The sequence below is a fragment of the Anomaloglossus baeobatrachus genome, chromosome 11 (genome assembly GCF_048569485.1).
Source record: "Anomaloglossus baeobatrachus isolate aAnoBae1 chromosome 11, aAnoBae1.hap1, whole genome shotgun sequence".
Classification (NCBI taxonomy): Eukaryota; Metazoa; Chordata; class Amphibia; order Anura; family Aromobatidae; genus Anomaloglossus; species Anomaloglossus baeobatrachus.
Window position 1 is genome coordinate 33047970 of NC_134363.1, and position 18596 is coordinate 33066565.

At 45.2% G+C, this 18596-nt stretch overlaps 1 protein-coding gene across 1 annotated transcript; it reads right to left on the minus strand.

The window, feature by feature from the left end:
• Positions 1-6390: 6390 nt before the first annotated feature.
• LOC142256084 (fish-egg lectin-like) lies at positions 6391-17539 on the minus strand. The gene is made up of 4 exons (XM_075327601.1): positions 17429-17539; positions 17106-17333; positions 11805-12138; positions 6391-6757 (listed from the first exon to the last, which is right to left on the minus strand). Exons 1-4 carry the CDS (start codon positions 17517-17519, stop codon positions 6586-6588), a joined length of 825 nt encoding a protein of 274 aa, XP_075183716.1. The 5' UTR covers positions 17520-17539; the 3' UTR covers positions 6391-6585.
• Positions 17540-18596: the final 1057 nt, after the last annotated feature.

The window sequence follows — 18596 nt, forward strand, 5'->3', positions numbered from 1 at the left end:
TTTTTTCAATGTTTAAGTAACATGCCTCCCGCAAGGGAAGAAACACAAACATGCTTAATTGTAAATACTGTTATTATAATTGTACATATGTTCTCTTTTTATCTTTTGCAGTTACAAAATAAACGGTGGTGGTCGGACAGCCCACGGACGGTCTGTAGTTAAGCAAGGGGGAGTGTGGCGCCCTGGACTAGCCAGGTAGTCACAGGTAAACCCCCGCATTACACCTGTCCCCCAATAAGGTAACATCAGCCAACCTTTATAATCTAGTCACCTCCCTCAGTGCTGGATGAACACACCAGGGGGCAGAGCCAGGCGGTTGGCCACGCCCGCCGAAAAGTTCAGAGGGCCTGAGGCAGGAAAACACAGAGAGTTGACAGTCAGTTGTGAGTTGAGAGTAGTCAGTGAAGGAGAGAGGAGTCTGACAGGTGCCGGGGTTGGAGCCCGGGCACCATTGGCTAGGAGGCAATGGAGAGGGACCCTGACTATCAACCCGGGTGTGGGACCAGATATACCCGTCTGCGGCAGCCAGCCATCCCCTTGGTTTACCACAGGACTTGTGTGCTTTCTTTGACCGTGAGTAACACCCCCGGCCTGGCCGGGTGCGCCGGCCCCTGCAATCACCAACCCTCAGCACAGAGACACTGGGCCCCGGGACATCCATCCCTACCCACGGAGGGGTTAACATCCAGCTGCCAGCCCAACGTCCACGGGAGCCCTGCAACGATAGCGGTGGTGCTACATCTCACCACACACCATGGGTGGCATGACAGACAGTTCACAGACAGTTCACAACCAATCCCGTACAAATACGTCCCCCCTTTCATTCGGAGTGTCCGCGTGACCCCCAGGTCCGGTGACCCCCTCGAGCCATACCGTAGATCCGAATCCAAGCAGCGCTGGCTGCTGTCACGGAGGCGGCACAAAATGTTTACAGTTTTATGCAATGTTATGTGTTTTATATCTTTTGCCTTTTACCGTTCCAGAAAAAATAAAAATCAGTGCCGGACAGCCCGAGGATGGGCTGTGTTTTACCAAGGGGGAGTGTCACGCCCTGGCAAAACCAGGTTGTTACAGGAGACTGCATCCATCTTTCAGATGAAGGACTCTCTCCCCCTTGCCTACCAACACAACCCACACACAGGTACAAACACCAGCCACAAAGCCTAGTCACCCCCCCATGGACAATAGGGACACACCAGTGGGCGGGGCCAGGCAGATGGTGACGCCCACCTAGGGGTTCTGAGGTGTCAGGGGAGGGAACAAGTCAGTTAGTGAGTGGACAAAGGAAGTGAGAGGAGTGAAGTGGTAGTCGGGGGTTGTAGTGCTTGGACTACCAGACTACCTGAGCTGACTAGGTGGCAGACGGCAGAGCAGGGCCACAGGCGACAGAGATCCAGTTGCAGGAGACTTTAAGTGGACCGGGGCAGGGTTGTAGGCTGCTGGTGCTGACAGCGGGAATCCGGTCTGGAGGCCGTGCACAGTCGGCGTGCCTGGACCCCAGGGCGAGGACAGCTTCAAGCCCCTTGTCAATTAGCCAGCAGGGGACAAGATTCCACGTCTTGTCCCACCAGAGAGCCCAGATAGAGCGAGATGGAAGCCCAACGCGGGGGATATGGCGTCTGCAAGTGCCTGAAAAAATCCCAAGGGTCAGATCTCGTGGGCCACAGCTCCCACAGTAAAGACATCGGGAGTGGACTTTTCCCGTTTCATGCGGACTAGTCAACACACAAGACAAAACACTGAAGTGCAGGAGGAAGGGCCCTTGTCCTGTCAACCGGTGTGCGGGACTCAAGCACACCCCTCAGGAGGCTACCAGTATCCGTCACTTGGTTTACTACTTGGACTTTGTGTGACTTATTTCTAAACAGTGAGTACACCGCTTTCATCTGGTCCAGCCTACAGATGGCGCCCCAGCACTGCACACCACCTACACCTGGGCCCCGGGGCTACACCTCCCCTACCCGTGGAGGGGATACCATCCTGCTGCCCCACTCCATCAGCCCCGGGTGTCGCATACAAAGGCAGCGGCGCTGTCACCAACAAATCACCACAACCCACGGGTGGCGTCACTGACTAACTCTCTCCCCTGTAAATACCTCCTTTTACACAGTTGTGGGCGGCGGGCTGCTGCACGAGCCCAGGATCCAGCTGCCACTCGAGCCACAGCCTCGATACCGGATCAGAGCGCCTCGGGTAGCCTCCCCTGCCGTGGTCTGTCCCCTGCCCGAGACAAAAGGATCAAAGGAAGGAAGGATCTAAGGAAGGATCGAAGGAAGGAGGATCAAAGGAATGATTGAAGGAAGAAACTATGACAGGAAAGATCAAAGGAAGGAAAAATCGAAGGAAGAAATGATCACAGGAAGGATGAAAGGAAGGAAGGAATAAAGGAAAGAAGGGAGGATTTGAGTACTACAGACAAGTCTGGGTGCCCTGGAAAATAGAAAAGAAAGGTGAGCATGACTTCAGTAGCACTGAGCTGAAGGTCTAGAAAGATATAACTGTGGTAGTGGGGTCCCTGAGACAGCACAGAAGATAACGGGGACACAGGCTGCATGTAAGCCAAACTCGGAAGTGTTAAGGAATACTGAGCTTGCCAGACCAGGACACAGGCTCTGCACTGAGGTGGCTGTAGAAGGAAGCACAAGTTGACTAAGCTGTATAATTGAAATGCTTCGTTTATGATATGAGCTGCCACATGTACCCACGGGACACTCTGCGGATTGAAAATTCACATCAAATCCTCACCGTTAGCCTAAAGGCGGCGTTACACGAGACGATATATCGGGCGATATGTCGTTGGGGTCACGAATTACGTGACGCACATCCGGCATCGTTCGCGACGTCGTTGCGTGTGACACCTACGAGCGACTCTGAACGATCGCAAATAGGATGAAAATCGTGGATCGTTGACACGTCGTTCATTTTTAAAAAATTGTTTGCTTTTGGGGACGCAGCCGACATATTGCTCCGTTTGACACCCTGCCAACGACGAACAACATTCAAACGACCGCCTGGGTCCAACAATATATCACTGATGCGTCGATTTTGAGATCGTTACATGTGACAGCAAATAAACAACCTATGAGCGATACCGGCAAATCGTTAATAGGATCTGAGCGTGTCACGTCGCACATGCGATCGCCCGATATATCGTCCCGTGTAACGGGGCCTTTAGACAAGAGGGTTGATAAAATTAAAATTACCCTTGTGTTTGCCACCAATGCAGATTATCCAAAAAATTTCCAAACGCTGGACCAGCATTTTGCGGTCTAATCAGACAAACGTTTTTTCACCAAACCAGTCAGCGATTCTCCATTATATTTGCATTCAAGCTCTACACCTGGTCCTCTCCACTTGCAGGTAGTGCATCTCCGGGTTTCTTCTCCAGCAGTGACATCTTGTGGCCACTTGCCATTCCTTCACCTGTATGCCGCCATTTATTGTTTATGTGTTGTGACTTTTTTGTTATCTCTGCTCTTCCTCTGCCCCAGACCTTAGACAGGTCTCCTCCAAGAGATTCCATTAGGTCTATGGGGGGATTCTTCTGCCTAACAGCAAAAAATCCGTTATTTCTCACTCGTGCTCCTCAGCCTCCATCTTGGCGGTATTATTATATCAAGATGGTAAGGGGATAATATTTAGCTTTTTTCAGGGTCAGTTTGGAGGTTGGGATGGGGTTTGCTAGTTAGGGTGGACTTCTTGGAGTTGGTGACAAAATTATGGTGGGAGGAGATTTCACCAGGTAGATGGTACCCTCTAATTGTCATGGCCTGGTGGAGTTTTGGGATTCTTCGAGCTGGGGTCCCTGGGAGTCGGTGGTATGATAGAGTTTTCAGCATTACAGGTGCTCCTGAATGGTTATGGTTATGGTTGTGACTCAATGGTTATGGTTGTGACTCAAGTTATGGTTGCTGAATCGTTACAGTTTGGGTACTGGAGGCCTTTTGAGCCCCAAGGGAATCATCACCTCAAATTATTTATTTGGGCCTATAATAAAGACCTTTTTGGCAATGAATTTACAGCATTACAGCTGCTCCTGAGGCTATTGTTACAACTAGAGGGGGAATTGCTGAAAGGTTACAGTTTGGGTACTGGAGGTCTTTTGAGCTCCAAGAGTCTTCTCACCTCAAATTTTTTGTTTTGACCTGTAATAAAGACTTTTTTGACAATACGTTTATAGCATTACAGCTGCTCCTGTGCCTATGGTTACGACTCAGTGGGTAATGCTGAAAGGTTACAGTTTGGGTACTGGAGGCCTTTTGAGCTCCAAGAGCCTCCTCATGTCAAATTATTTATTTGGGTCTATAATAAAGACTTTTTTTGACAATGAATTTCCAGTTTCCAGCATTACAGGTGCTCCAGAGCCTATGGTTATGACTAGGGGATAATGCTGAAAGGTTACAGTTTGAGTGCCCCCAAGCCTTTTGAGCTACAAGAGCCTCCCCACTTTATTTAGACCTATAGTAAAGACCTTTTTGACGATGAGTTTCCAGCATTACAGCTGCTCCTGAGCCTATAGTTGCGACTCAGGGGGTTATGCTGAAAGGTTACAGTTTGTGTATCGGTGGTCTTTTGAGCTCCAAGAGCCTCCTCATCTCAAGTTATTTATTTGGGCCTATAATAAAGATCTTTTTGACAATGAGTTTCCAGCATTACAGGTGCTCCTGAGCCTATGAGTGTGACTGGAGGGGGTAATGCTGAAAAGTTACAGTTTGGGTTTTAGAGGCTTTTTGAGCTCCAAGAGCCTCCTCATCTCAAATTATTTTTCTGGGCCTGTAATAAACATCTTTTTGGACAATTTTATCCTAAACAACTGGGCCGTCATTTTTCTTGGGGGGGTGGAAGGAAGTGGAAATCTAAAAGGGGTAGATAATGGTGGCCTCTACCATTTGGGAGTCAAAAGGATCAATAAGAGATGGCACAAGAGAAATGAGCCAATAAAATCTGCAATGCCTACGTGCTGGGTGCAGACTGTGGGTGGATTTGTTTGTTGAGGTCATGAGTGGGCTCAGGCGTGGGTAAGAATAAGCTTTATTTTTTATCTGCCTGGGGGCCACAATAGTGGCACTCTTTGGGGGCATTCTTGTTTTTAAAGGGGCACTCAGAGGGTATTTTTTAAGGTGACACTAAGGGGTCTTTATCTTTTAAGGGGCACTGAATTCACTGAAAAATATTAGCCAGTACTGACTGTATGGGGGAAACATTAGCCGGTACTGAGTGTATGGGGGAATATCAGCCAGTACTGAGTGTATGGGGGAATATTAGCCAGTACTGACTGTATGGGAAGAATATTAGCCAGTACTGACTGTATGGGAAGAATATTAGCCAGCAGTGACTGTATGAGGGAAATATTAGCCAGTACTGACTGCATGACAGAAATAATAGCCAGTACTGAGTGTATGAGGGAAATATAAGCCAGTACTAACTGTTGTGGGGGAATATTAGCCAGTACTGACTGTATGGGGGGAATATTAGCCAGTACTGACTGTATGGGGGAATATTAGCCAGTACTGACTGTATGGGAAGAATATTAGCCAGCAGTGACTGTATGAGGGAAATATTAGCCAGTACTGACTGCAAGACAGAAATAATAGCCAGTACTGAGTGTATGAGGGAAATATTAGCCAGTACTGACTGTGGTGGGGGAATATTAGCCAGTACTGACTGTATGGGGGGAATATTAGCCAGTACTGACTGTATGGGGGAAATATTTGCTAGTACTGACTGTATGGGGGAAATATTAGCCAGTACTGACTGTATGGGGGGAATATTAGCCAGTACTGACTGTATGGGGGAAATATTTGCTAGTACTGACTGTATGGGGGAAATATTAGCCAGTAGTGATTCTATGGGGGAAATATTAGCCAGTAGTGACTGTACATGGGAAATATTAGCCAGCACTGACTGTATGGGTGGAATATTAGCCAGTAGTGAGTACATGGGGGAAATATTAGCAAGTAGTGACTGTATGTGGAAAATATTAGCCGGTACTGACTGTATGGAAGAAATATTAGCCAGTACTGACTGTATGAGGGAAATATTAGCCAGTAGTGACTGTATGGAGGAATATTAGCCAGCACTGACTGTATGTGGGAAATATTAGCCAGTACTGAGTGTATGAGGGAAATATTAGCCAGTACTGACAGTATCAGAGAAATAATAACCAGTACTGAGTGTATAAGGGAAATATTAGCCAGTACTGACTGTATGGGGGAAATATTAGCTAGTACTGACTGTATGGGGGAAATATTAGCCAGTACTGACTGTATGGGGGGAATATTAGCCTGTAGTAACTGTATGGGGGAAATATTACCTTTACCCACCACCGCACTCGACCATTGGTAAACTACTACTTTAAAATATTCATTGACAAAAAATATATCAGAAAAATAAGGATTAAAAGTGAGACTTTATTTCACATGGAAGATATTACGGCAAATGGAGCATTTTGTACTGAACAAGTTTATTTTTGTTTTTTATTGACCTGTAAAAATTAATTTTGACAAAAATTCCTTCCAATCCCGCAAAACACCCCCAAAAACCATTATGCCATAACATACTACGAGTTGGATCTGTTCATGAGATCTAAAAACAGATTGAGGGAGTGCGGACTTTCACATTTTCACATTTAGAGATGGCTCCGTTCTCCGCGAGAAGCCACAAGACGCCCTGATCATAAGTCACATGTCGGAATTTGCCGCTAAGATCCAACTGGGTCCAAGAGGTTCCAATAGGATTGTCAGCCGAGATCCCGTCCCTGAAATGGAAAAAACACATTACTTACACCTCGAATGGTGGCGTAATGATAGCAAAAAGTGGCCCCATAATATAAATAATAATATAATAAAGTTTTCACCCATCTAAGTCAGGGGTTGGCTGTATAACACAGCTGGCACTAGAGCTTTACAGAGTAGGGGTCAGTCATCTCCATGCTCCTGCATGTGTAATGCTGTTATAGATGTAACCTGCATCCACCACTAGAGGGAGCTCACTGATTATTATAAGCTGTAGTAGCTGTAGTACCCGTTGTTGTCCAGGATAGTAATTGTCTCTCTGTCTGTCTCTCTCTGCCTGTCTCTCTGTCTGTCTCCCTGCCTGTCTCCCTGTCTGTCTCCCTGCCTGTCTCTCTGCCTGTCTCCCTGCCTGTCTCTCTGCTTGTCTCCCTGCCTGTCTCCCTGCCTGTCTCCCTGCCTGTCTCTCTGCCTGTCTCCCTGCTTGTCTCTCTGCCTGTCTCCCTGCCTGTCTCCCTGTCTGTCTCCCTGCCTGTCTCTCTGCCTGTCTCCCTGCCTGTCTCCCTGCCTGTCTCCCTGCCTGTCTCTCTGCCTGTCTCTCTGTCTGTCTCCCTGTCTGTCTGTCTCTCTTTCTGTCTCTCTGCCTGTCTCCCTGCCTGTCTCTCTGCCTGTCTCTCTGTCTGTCTCTCTGTCTGTCTCTCTGTTTCTCTTTCTGTCTCCCTGCCTGTCTCTCTGCCTGTCTCCCTGCCTGTCTCCCTGCCTGTCTCTCTGCCTGTCTCTCTGTCTGTCTCCCTGTCTGTCTCTCTGTCTGTCTCTCTGCCTGTCTCTCTCTCTGCCTGTCTCTCTTTCTGTCTCCCTGTCTGTCTCTCTGCCTGTCTCCCTGCCTGTCTCCCTGCCTGTCTCTCTGCCTGTCTCCCTGTCTGTCTCTCTGCCTGTCTCTCTGCCTGTCTCCCTGCCTGTCTCTCTGCTTGTCTCCCTGCCTGTCTCCCTGTCTGTCTCCCTGCCTGTCTCCTTGTATGTCTCACTGCCTGTCTCTCTGTCTGTCCCCTGCCTGTCTCTCTGCCTGTCTCTCTGCCTGTCTCCCTGTCTGTCTCTCTGTCTGTTTCTCTTTCTGTCTCCCTGCCTGTCTCTCTGCCTGTCTCCCTGCCTGTCTCCCTGCCTGTCTCTCTGCCTGTCTCCCTGTCTGTCTCTCTGTCTGTTTCTCTTTCTGTCTCCCTGCCTGTCTCTCTGCCTGTCTCCCTGCCTGTCTCCCTGTCTGTCTCTCTGCCTGTCTCTCTGCCTGTCTCCCTGCCTGTCTCCCTGCCTGTCTCTCTGCCTGTCTCTCTGTCTGTCTCCCTGCCTGTCTCTCTGCCTGTCTCCCTGTCTGTCTCTCTGCCTGTCTCTCTGCCTGTCTCCCTGCCTGTCTCTCTGCTTGTCTCCCTGCCTGTCTCCCTGTCTGTCTCCCTGCCTGTCTCCTTGTCTGTCTCCCTGCCTGTCTCTCTGTCTGTCTCCCTGCCTGTCTCTCTGCCTGTCTCTCTGCCTGTCTCCCTGTCTGTCTCCCTGTCTGTCTCTCTGTCTGTCTCTCTGTCTGTCTCTCTGCCTGTCTCTCTTTCTGTCTCTCTGCCTGTCTCCCTGCCTGTCTCTCTTTCTGTCTCTCTGCCTGTCTCTCTTCCTGTCTCTCTGTATGTCTCTCTTTCTGTCTCTCTGCCTGTCTCTCTGCCTGTCTCTCTTTCTGTCTCTCTTTCTGTCTCTCTGCCTGTCTCCCTGCCTGTCTCCCTGCCTGTCTCTCTGCCTGTCTCCATGCCTGTCTCTCTGCCTGTCTCTCTGCCTGTCTCCCTGCCTGTCTCTCTGCCTGTCTCTCTGCCTGTCTCCCTGCTTGTCTCTCTGCCTGTCTCTCTGCCTGTCTCTCTGTCTGTCTCCCTGTCTGTCTCTCTGTCTGTCTCTCTGTCTGTCTCTCTGCCTGTCTCTCTTTCTGTCTCTCTGCCTGTCTCTCTGCCTGTCTCCCTGCCTGTCTCCCTGCCTGACTCTCTGCCTGTCTCTCTGTCTGTCTCCCTGTCTGTCTCTCTGTCTGTCTCTCTGCCTGTCTCTCTGCCTGTCTCTCTGCCTGTCTCCCTGCCTGTCTCTCTGCCTGTCTCCCTGCCTGTCTCTCTGCCTGTCTCTCTGTCTGTCTCCCTGTCTGTCTCTCTGTCTGTCTCTCTGTCTGTCTCTCTGCCTGTCTCTCTTTCTGTCTCTCTGCCTGTCTCTCTGCCTGTCTCCCTGCCTGTCTCCCTGCCTGTCTCTCTGCCTGTCTCCATGCCTGTCTCTCTGCCTGTCTCTCTGCCTGTCTCCCTGCCTGTCTCTCTGCCTGTCTCTCTGCCTGTCTCTCTGCCTGTCTCCCTGCCTGTCTCTCTGCCTGTCTCTCTGTCTGTCTCCCTGTCTGTCTCTCTGTCTGTCTCTCTGTCTGTCTCTCTGCCTGTCTCTCTTTCTGTCTCTCTGCCTGTCTCTCTGCCTGTCTCCCTGCCTGTCTCCCTGCCTGTCTCTCTGCCTGTCTCTCTGTCTGTCTCCCTGTCTGTCTCTCTGTCTGTCTCTCTGCCTGTCTCTCTGCCTGTCTCTCTGCCTGTCTCCCTGCCTGTCTCCCTGCCTGTCTCTCTGCCTGTCTCCCTGCCTGTCTCCCTGCCTGTCTCTCTGCCTGTCTCCCTGTCTGTCTCTCTGCCTGTCTCTCTGCCTGTCTCCCTGCCTGTCTCTCTGCTTGTCTCCCTGCCTGTCTCCCTGTCTGTCTCCCTGCCTGTCTCCTTGTCTGTCTCCCTGCCTGTCTCTCTGTCTGTCTCCCTGCCTGTCTCTCTGCCTGTCTCTCTGCCTGTCTCCCTGTCTGTCTCTCTGTCTGTTTCTCTTTCTGTCTCCCTGCCTGTCTCTCTGCCTGTCTCCCTGCCTGTCTCCCTGCCTGTCTCCCTGCCTGTCTCTCTGCCTGTCTCCCTGTCTGTCTCTCTGCCTGTCTCTCTGCCTGTCTCCCTGTCTGTCTCTCTGTCTGTCTCTCTGTCTGTCTCCCTGTCTGTCTCTCTGTCTGTCTCTCTGTCTGTCTGTCTGCCTGTCTTTCTGTCTCCCTGCCTGTCTCTCTTTCTGTCTCTCTGCCTGTCTCCCTGCCTGTCTCCCTGCCTGTCTCTCTGCCTGTCTCCATGCCTGTCTCTCTGCCTGTCTCTCTGCCTGTCTCCCTGCCTGTCTCTCTGCCTGTCTCTCTGCCTGTCTCCCTGCCTGTCTCTCTGCCTGTCTCCCTGCCTGTCTCTCTGTCTGTCTCCCTGCCTTTCTCTCTGCCTGTCTCTCTGTGTCTCTTTTTGTCTCCCTGCCTTTCTCTCTGCCTGTCTCTCTGCCTGTCTCTCTGCCTGTCTCCCTGCCTGTCTCTCTGCCTGTCTCCCTGCCTGTCTCCCTGCCTGTCTCTCTGCCTGTCTCCCTGCCTGTCTCCCTGTCTGTCTCCCTGCCTGTCTCTCTGCCTGTCTCCCTGTCTTTCTCCCTGCCTGTCTCTCTTTCTGTCTCTCTTCCTGTCTCCCTGCTTGTCTCTCTGTCTGTCTCTCTGTCTGTCTCTCTGTCTGTCTCTCTGCCTGTCTCCCTGCCTGTCTCTCTCCCTGCCTGTCTCCCTGCCTGTCTCCCTGCCTGTCTCTCACTCTCTCCCTCTCTGCCTGCCTCTCTGTCCGTTTATCTAACCATCTTTCTGTCCCTCTCTGCCTGTCTTTCTGTCAGTCTCTGTCTTTCTGTCTCTGTCCCTCTCTGTCTGTCTCTCTCTGTCCCTCTCTGCCTGTCTTTCTGTCCATCTCTACCTGTCTCTCTGTCTTTCTCTCTCTACGATCTCTGCCTGTCTCTGTCTCTCTTTCTGTTTCTCTATATGTCTTTCTCTGATTTTTCTCTGCCTCCCTGTTTGTCTGTCTGTCTGTCTGTCTGTCTCTATCCGTCTCTCCACTGATATCATATTACCTCACACAGAAGCTTCTTATACTATGAATGTCCTTTGTTGCCTATAGCAACCAATCACATCTCCTATTAATGACCTGTGGCTCCCAGCTCCATTCACTTTAATGTAAGCAGGTTTTTTGGCAAATAAGTGTAAAGCGCATGCTTACATTTCCACACAAAACATAGTCTATGACGTTCCCTGAGTCACAAGAAGCGGCTGTGCAAAATGTCATGATTGTAAATGCGACGGTGCAGATTCCTTTAGTGGACGTACATACATACACACACATATATACACACATACACACATATACACACACACTCATACATACATGTAAGGAGGTGGTCAGTGTACCAAGAATGTGAAGAATTTCCTCCCCTGAAGACCCCGACCAAGATGTTTTAGTAGATTTTAGGCTGGTATATTATGTGAATTTATTGTAAGTGCGGACGGTGCCATCTAGTGGCCGAATAAGTACATTGTCGTATGTAATGCTGAATGTGTGTTTCTATGTCTTAGGCCTCCTTCACACGTCATGTGTGATGTCCGTTTTCACATGTACTGAAGACACGGACATATGTTAACCTCTTAAAATCAATGGGTTTGTGCACACGTGTGTGTTTTCTCGTGGACCCTGTGACACACGTGTGCTCCACGCGGAGACATGTCATTTTTTTTCTCTGGCAGCACGGGTGTCACACGAATCGCACACTGATGTGATCCGTGTGACATCAGTGTGACACGTACCAGAGAAAACCACATTTTTGTGAAATAAAATAATTTTCTATAATCACCGCTGCTGTCTCCTGCTTCCAGGCCCACTCATTATGCTCATGCATATTCACTGCACCGAGGACCTGGAAGCAGCAGCAGCGCCAGAGACATTAGCACCATGGATAATCAGCCTGTAGCAGGGCCACGGGGTTGCAGAACACACTGACTATGACTATAGCATGTGTCCCCCCCTCCGTCGCTCCTGTTTACACATACATACACTCAGCTTTATATATTAGATAAATCCATGTGCAGTGAGCTCCCCCTAGTGGTGGCTGCAGGTGGCCAGAATTATGTTAGAAAATTAGATACATTGTAAGATTTTTGTAGTAGAAATTTGCCCTTAAAGCAGAATGTTTGGTAACTGGAGTCTTAAGCAATGACTGTAAGGCTTTTACCTTTTATACACCATTCCATTGGAGTTCACGCCGAATACAGAACCATCAGTGGCAACCTCCACCATGACCAAACTGCCGGCTATCTGCACCCATCGACTTCCTTTGCAGGCGTTGGGTTGCACATCATAGCGGTAATAGATGTTATTGGCAGCGTTCACACCCCAGCAGCCATTAAGACCACAGGTGAAGTATTTCAGACCCCCTTCTAGCTGGATAAAGGGCAGCACGGTACCCCTGGAGAGTGTGTCCACCTGGTTCAGGCAGTAAATCCAATCCCATAAATTAGCTCCAGACACAAATTTTTCCCCACCAGCATCTATCTGCTTCAGACTTCCTGCGGAAATAAAACCAAGGATAAATGTTAGAAAATTGTTCAGCCGTATATTCCGATTTAACTGTTTCTTTATGGTTCTGTATCTATGTAATTCCATGTGCCGCTGTATGCCTGCAATGTTAACTTTTCACCATTAGATGGCGATGTAGCATTATTTTAATAAACAAAACCAAAGATAAATGTTAGAATATTCTGCAGCCGTATATTCCGATTTAACTGTTTTTTTATGGTTCTGTATCTATGTAATTCAATGCGCCGCTGTATGCCTGCAATGTTAACAATTCACCATTAGATGGCGATGTAGCACTATTTTAATAAACAAAACCAAAGATAAATGTTAGAAAATTCTGCAGCCGTATACTCCGATTTAACTGGGTTTTTTTATGGTTCTGTATCTATGTAATTCAATGCACCGCTGTATGCCTGCAATGTTAACTTTTCACCATTAGATGGCGATGTAGCTCTATTTTAATAAACAAAACCAAAGATAAATGTTAGAAAATTCTGCAGCCGTATATTCCGATTTAACTGTTTTTTTATGGTTCTGTATCTATGTAATTCAATGCCCGCTGCATTACTGCAATGTTAACTTTTCACCGTTAGATGGCGATGTAGCACTATTTTAATAAACAAAACCAAAGATAAATGTTAGAAAATTCTGCAGCTGTATACTCCGATTTAACTGTTTTTTTTTATGGTTCTGTATCTATCTAATTCAATGCACTGCTGTATGCCTGCAATGTTAACTTTTCACCATTAGATGGCGATGTAGCACTATTGCAAGAAACAAAATCCAAAAAGAATGGAAGTGAGAAAATTACTGAACAAATAGTAATTGTGTTGATTTTGAAGTTTCAAGCATACTGCAAAAATTCCTATAAAATCATGGTAGGGTCTTATAATTCAAGCATAGTGCAAAATCCTATAAAATCCTACTAGGGCTTATTTTTTTTGGAGTAGGGCTTATATTTCAAGCATACTCCAAAAATCCTGTAAAATTTCACTAGGGCTTATTTTTGGCATAGGGCTTATATTTCAAGCATAGTCCTAAAATCATGCCAGGGTTTATTTTTTGGACTAGGCCTTATATTTCAAGTATACTCCAAAAATCCTATAAAATCCTACTAGGGTTTATTTTTTTTATTTTTTTGGGAGTAGGGGCTTATATTTCATGCATACTCCAAAAAATCCTATAAAATCCTACTGGGGTTTATTTTATTTTTTTTTTAGGAGTAGGGCTTATATTGCAAGCATACTCCAAAAATCCTATCAAATCTTACTAGGGCTTATTTTTTGGAGTAGGGGCTTATATTACACGCATACTCCAAAAAATCCTATAAAATCATTCAAGGGCTTATATTCCATGTATACTCCAAAGATCCTATAAAATCATACTAGGGCTTATTTTTTGGACTAGGGCTTATATTTCAAGCATACTCCAAAATCCTATAAAATCCTACTAGGGCTTATTTTTTTTTTTTTTGGAGTAGGGCTTATATTCCAAGTATACTCCAAAAATCCTATAAAATCCTACTAGGGCTTATTTTTTTTTTTTAGGAGTAGGGCTTATATTCCAAGTATACTCCAAAAATCCTATAAAATCCTACTAGGGCTTTTTTTTTTTCATTTGGAGTAGGGCTTATATTCCAAGTATACTCCAAAAATCCTATAAAATCATACTAGGGCTTATTTTTTTTGTTTTTTAGGAGTAGGGCTTATATTCCAAGTATACTCCAAAAATCCTATAAAATCCTACTAGGGCTTATTTTTTTTTTTTTAGGAGTAGGGCTTATATTCCAAGTATACTCCAAAATTCCTATAAAATCCTACTAGGGCTTATTTTTTTGGGAGTAGGGCTTATATTTCACGTATACTCCAAAAATCCTATACAATCATGCTAGGGCTTATTTTTGGCATAGTGCTTAAATTTCAAGCATAGTCCTAAAATCATGCTAGGGCTTATATTTCAATTATACTCCAAAAATCCTATAAAATCCTACTAGGGCTTATTTTTTTTTTAATTTATTTTTTTTTAGGAGTAGGGCTTATATTCCAAGCATACTCTAAAAATCCTATAAAATCATACTAGGGCTTATTTTTTTTGAATTATTTTTTTTTTAGGAGTAGGGCTTATATTCCAAGCATACTCCAAAAATCCTTTAAAATCATACTAGGGCTTATTTTTTGGAGTAGGGGCTTATATTTCAAGCATAGTCCAAAAATCCTATAAAATCATGCTAGGGCTTATTTTTTGGAGTAGGGGCTTATATTTCAAGCATAGTCCAAAAATGCTATAAAATCATGCTAGGGCTTATTTTTTGGAGTAGGGGCTTATATTTCAAGCATAGTCCAAAAATGCTATAAAATCATGCTAGGGCTTATTTTTTGGAGTAGGGGCTTATATTTCAAGCATAGTCCAAAAATCCTATAAAATCATGCTAGGGCCTATTTTCTGGGTAGTAAAAGACTAAACACTCTCCCCCTTGAAAGAAGCTACCGCAAAGGTCCTTTTCTTGCTGCTCTGGCCTATCCACTGTATTGCGGTTGGTATATATCTGTTTGCATTTATATGTACCGTATATTGATTATTTATGTATTTCTACTTTAGCATATTACATTTATCTGATGTATGATATTAAACCAAGCTAGCTGTACACTACTGCCATCTAGTGGATAAATAGGGTAATTATCCTATGATTTTGGACTATTTTATACATTATTTACATTATTATACATTATTGTATACATTTATTATCGTCCGGGGCTCTCCGGCATATTCTGTTATTGTCTCTTTTGTATATTTTAGGATTTTCTTTTAATCAATACAATTTATTTGTTTAGTTATTTTCTCACTTCCATTCTTTTTGGGTTTTGTATTTTATCTATTATAGTGGTCTATTGGAATTTACAGCATTATTGTAAGGAACAGTGGTGACTGAGGCCACATGGAAATCAGTGACACCCCCCCCCCCCCTTCCTGAACTATGTCAGTGCCTGCCAATGGCTGCAGAGAAATGGGATTTTGGAGGGGTGCGTGCCGCAGCTTGTGAAACTTTATTAAAGAGTAACTAAACTTTCAGTTCTTTTAATAATTTTGTCCACCACGGAAAGTTATGAAATTATGCAAATCATTTATTAGATTAATCTTTACTTGTAAACTTGCATGAAAGTGGCTTCCAAACTCAGTCTATTTGTCTTCAGCTACATTAAATATCAGAATGTAATTATTTGGAGTACAGATGATGGCAGTGATTGTCTTCAGCTACATTAATATCAGAATGTAGTAATTTGGAGTACAGATGATAGCAGTGATTGTCTTCAGCTACATTATTATAAGAACATACTCATTAGGAGTACAGATGATGGCAGTGATTGTCTTCAGCTACATTATTATAAGAACATACTCATTAGGAGTACAGATGATGGCAGTGATTGTCTTCAACTACATTATTATAAGAACATACTCATTAGGAGTACAGATGATGGCAGTGATTGTCTTCAGCTACATTAAAATCAGAACGTACTCATTTGGAGTACAGATGATGGCAGTGATTGTCTTTAGCTATATTAATATCAAAACATACTCATTTGGAGGACATTCTGATACTAATATTACTGAAGACAATCACTGCCATCATCTGTACTCCAAAGGAGTATGTTCTTATAATAATGTAGCTGATTATTTTAAGAACATACTCATTTGGAGTACAGATGATGGCAGTAATTGCCTTCAGCTACATTAATATCATAACATACTCATTTGGGGTATAGATGATGGCAGTGATCTTTTTAAGCTGCATTGATATCAGAATATCAGTGATTGTCTACAGCTACATTAATGTAATAATGTACTCATTTGGAGTACAGATAATGGCAGTGATTTCTTCAGCTACATTAATATCAGAACATACTCATTTGGAGTACATTCTGATACTAATGTAACTGAAGACAATCACTGCCATTATCTGTAATCCTAATAATGTTCTTGTAATAATGTAGCTGAAGACTGATCCGTCATTATTTTAAGAACATACTCATTTGGAGTACAGATGACAGCAGTGATTGTCTTCAGCTACATTATCAGATTATACTAATTTGGAGTACAGATGATGGTAGTGATTGTCTTCACAGCTACATTAATCTCAGAATATACCCATTTGGAGTACAGATGATGGCAGTGATTGTCTTCACTTACATTAATATTAGTATGTACTTATTTGGAGTACAGATGATAGTAATGTTTGTCTTCAGCTACAATAATATTAATATGTACTCATGTGGAGTACAGATGATGGCAGTTATTTCCTACAGTTACATTAATATCAGAAAATACTCATTAGGAGTACAGATGATGGCAGTGATTGTCTTCAGCTACATTAATATCAGAATATGCTCATTTGGAGTACAGATGATGGCAGTGATTATCTTCAGCTACATTATTATAAAAACATACTAATGTGGAGTACAGATGATAGCAGTGGTTGTCTTCAGCTACATTATTATAAAAACATACTAATGTGGAGTACAGATGATAGCAGTGGTTGTCTTCAGCTACATTATTATAAAAACATAGTAATGTGGAGTACAGATGATGGCAGGGATTATCTTCAGCTGCATTATTATAAGAACATACTAATTTGGAGTACAGATGATAGCAGTGGTTGTCTTCAGCTACATTATTATAAGAACATACTAATGTGGAGTACAGATGATAGCAGTGCCTGATTTCTGCTACAATAATATCAAAACATTAAAACTGATAGCTCAGGATTTCTTGAGTGAAATCCCAGAGAGCTTTTCTAGACCCTACAGGCCCCTAAAGAACTTTTGGACCATGAGGGGCTGCAATTTGTTATACAATGCAGAATGGGGGGCCGAGCAAAAAACTCCCCAAATCTGAGCTTGCTTGGGAGAAGAAAGTGGGTCAATAATAGGAATCGACAAGGCGTAATAAGACGTCTTCTTACCTGCTACCGCCACCCAGGTGTTGTCCTGCCACTTGTAGATGGCGTTCCCCCTGTTGACCCCCCAGATTCCACCTGGACCCACCGACACGTGGATCAGTTTTCCAGGAATCTGCTTCCAGGCGTTGTCCACCCATTGGTAAATATCGTCATTGGAGTTGACCCCATACACCTGACCGTCGCCGGCGTCCACCTGCTTCAGGTTCCCAGGGACGTCCGTGCACTGCAGCCCTGAGGATGGAAGAAATGGTATAGGCAAAAGGAGAAGATCAATGCAATAAATAATACTGCACAATGTGTGACTGTCACCTATGGACGGACGTTACCTGCAGCGGCGGCTCCGGAGCACAGCAGCAATAGACCGAGGATTAGGTGCATGGTGCCGTCTTGTGTGATGAGGAACACGTTCTGCACCATTTATGAGCCTCCTGAACTCCTCCCCGAGTCACCTGTACACCAGGAAGGACATCAAACCTCAAATATTCTATACAATGTAAACATACAGAAACTAAACACTCCCCCGCTAATCGCACCCCCCCCCCCCCCCGCCCTACCCAAATCCTCAGGTGGGTAAATACAGGGCCGGATTAAGGTTGGTGGGGGCCCCTGGGCAGAAAATCTGGTGGGGGCCTCATAACGTTAACATTTTTAGCCATAACAGTAGAGCGCGAACTGTAGCATTTAGATATAAATCCAATGAGCTTGTGTCTTCTCCTGTTCTGCCACATTCAGATTTCCAGTACTACAATACAGATACAGTCCAGGATCACTCACAGCTGTCACTTATACACACAGTACAATACAGATACAGTCCAGGATCACTCACAGCCGTCACTTATATACACAGTACAATACAGATACAGTCCAGGATCACTCACAGCTGTCACTTATATACACAGTACAATACAGATACAGTCCAGGATCACTCACAGCAGTCACTTATACACACAGTACAATACAGATACAGTCCAGGATCACTCACAGCTGTCACTTATACACACAGCACAATACAGATACAGTCCAGGATCACTCACAGCCATCACTTATACACACAGTACAATACAGATACAGTCCAGGATCACTCACAGCTGTCACTTATACACACAGTACAATACAGATACAGTCCAGGATCACTCACAGCTGTCACTTATACACAGTACAATACAGATACAGTCCAGGATCACTCACAGCAGTCACTTATACACACAGTACAATACAGATACAGTCCAGGATCACTCACAGCTGTCACTTATACACACAGTACAATACAGATACAGTCCAGGATCACTCACAGCCGTCACTTATACACACAGTGCAATACAGATACAGTCCAGGATAACTCACAGCTGTCACTTATACACACAGTACAATACAGATACAGTCCAGGATCACTCACAGCCGTCACTTATACACACAGTACAATAGAGATACAGTCCAGGATCACTCACAGCCGTCACTTATACACACAGTGCAATACAGATACAGTCCAGGATC

What these genes read in the sequence shown, in the direction of transcription:
- LOC142256084 (XM_075327601.1), bottom strand. Translation starts at nt 17,519, where the DNA reads ATGGTGCAGAACGTGTTCCTCATCACACAAGACGGCACCATGCACCTA. An exon ending in CACCTGGGTGGCGGTAGCAG is followed by an intron (nt 12,139 to 17,105) that starts GTAAGAAGACGT and finishes TTATTTCCGCAG; the next exon opens with GAAGTCTGAAGCAGATAGAT. An exon ending in AATGGAATGGTGTATAAAAG is followed by an intron (nt 6,758 to 11,804) that starts GTAAAAGCCTTA and finishes TTTCCATTTCAG; the next exon opens with GGACGGGATCTCGGCTGACA.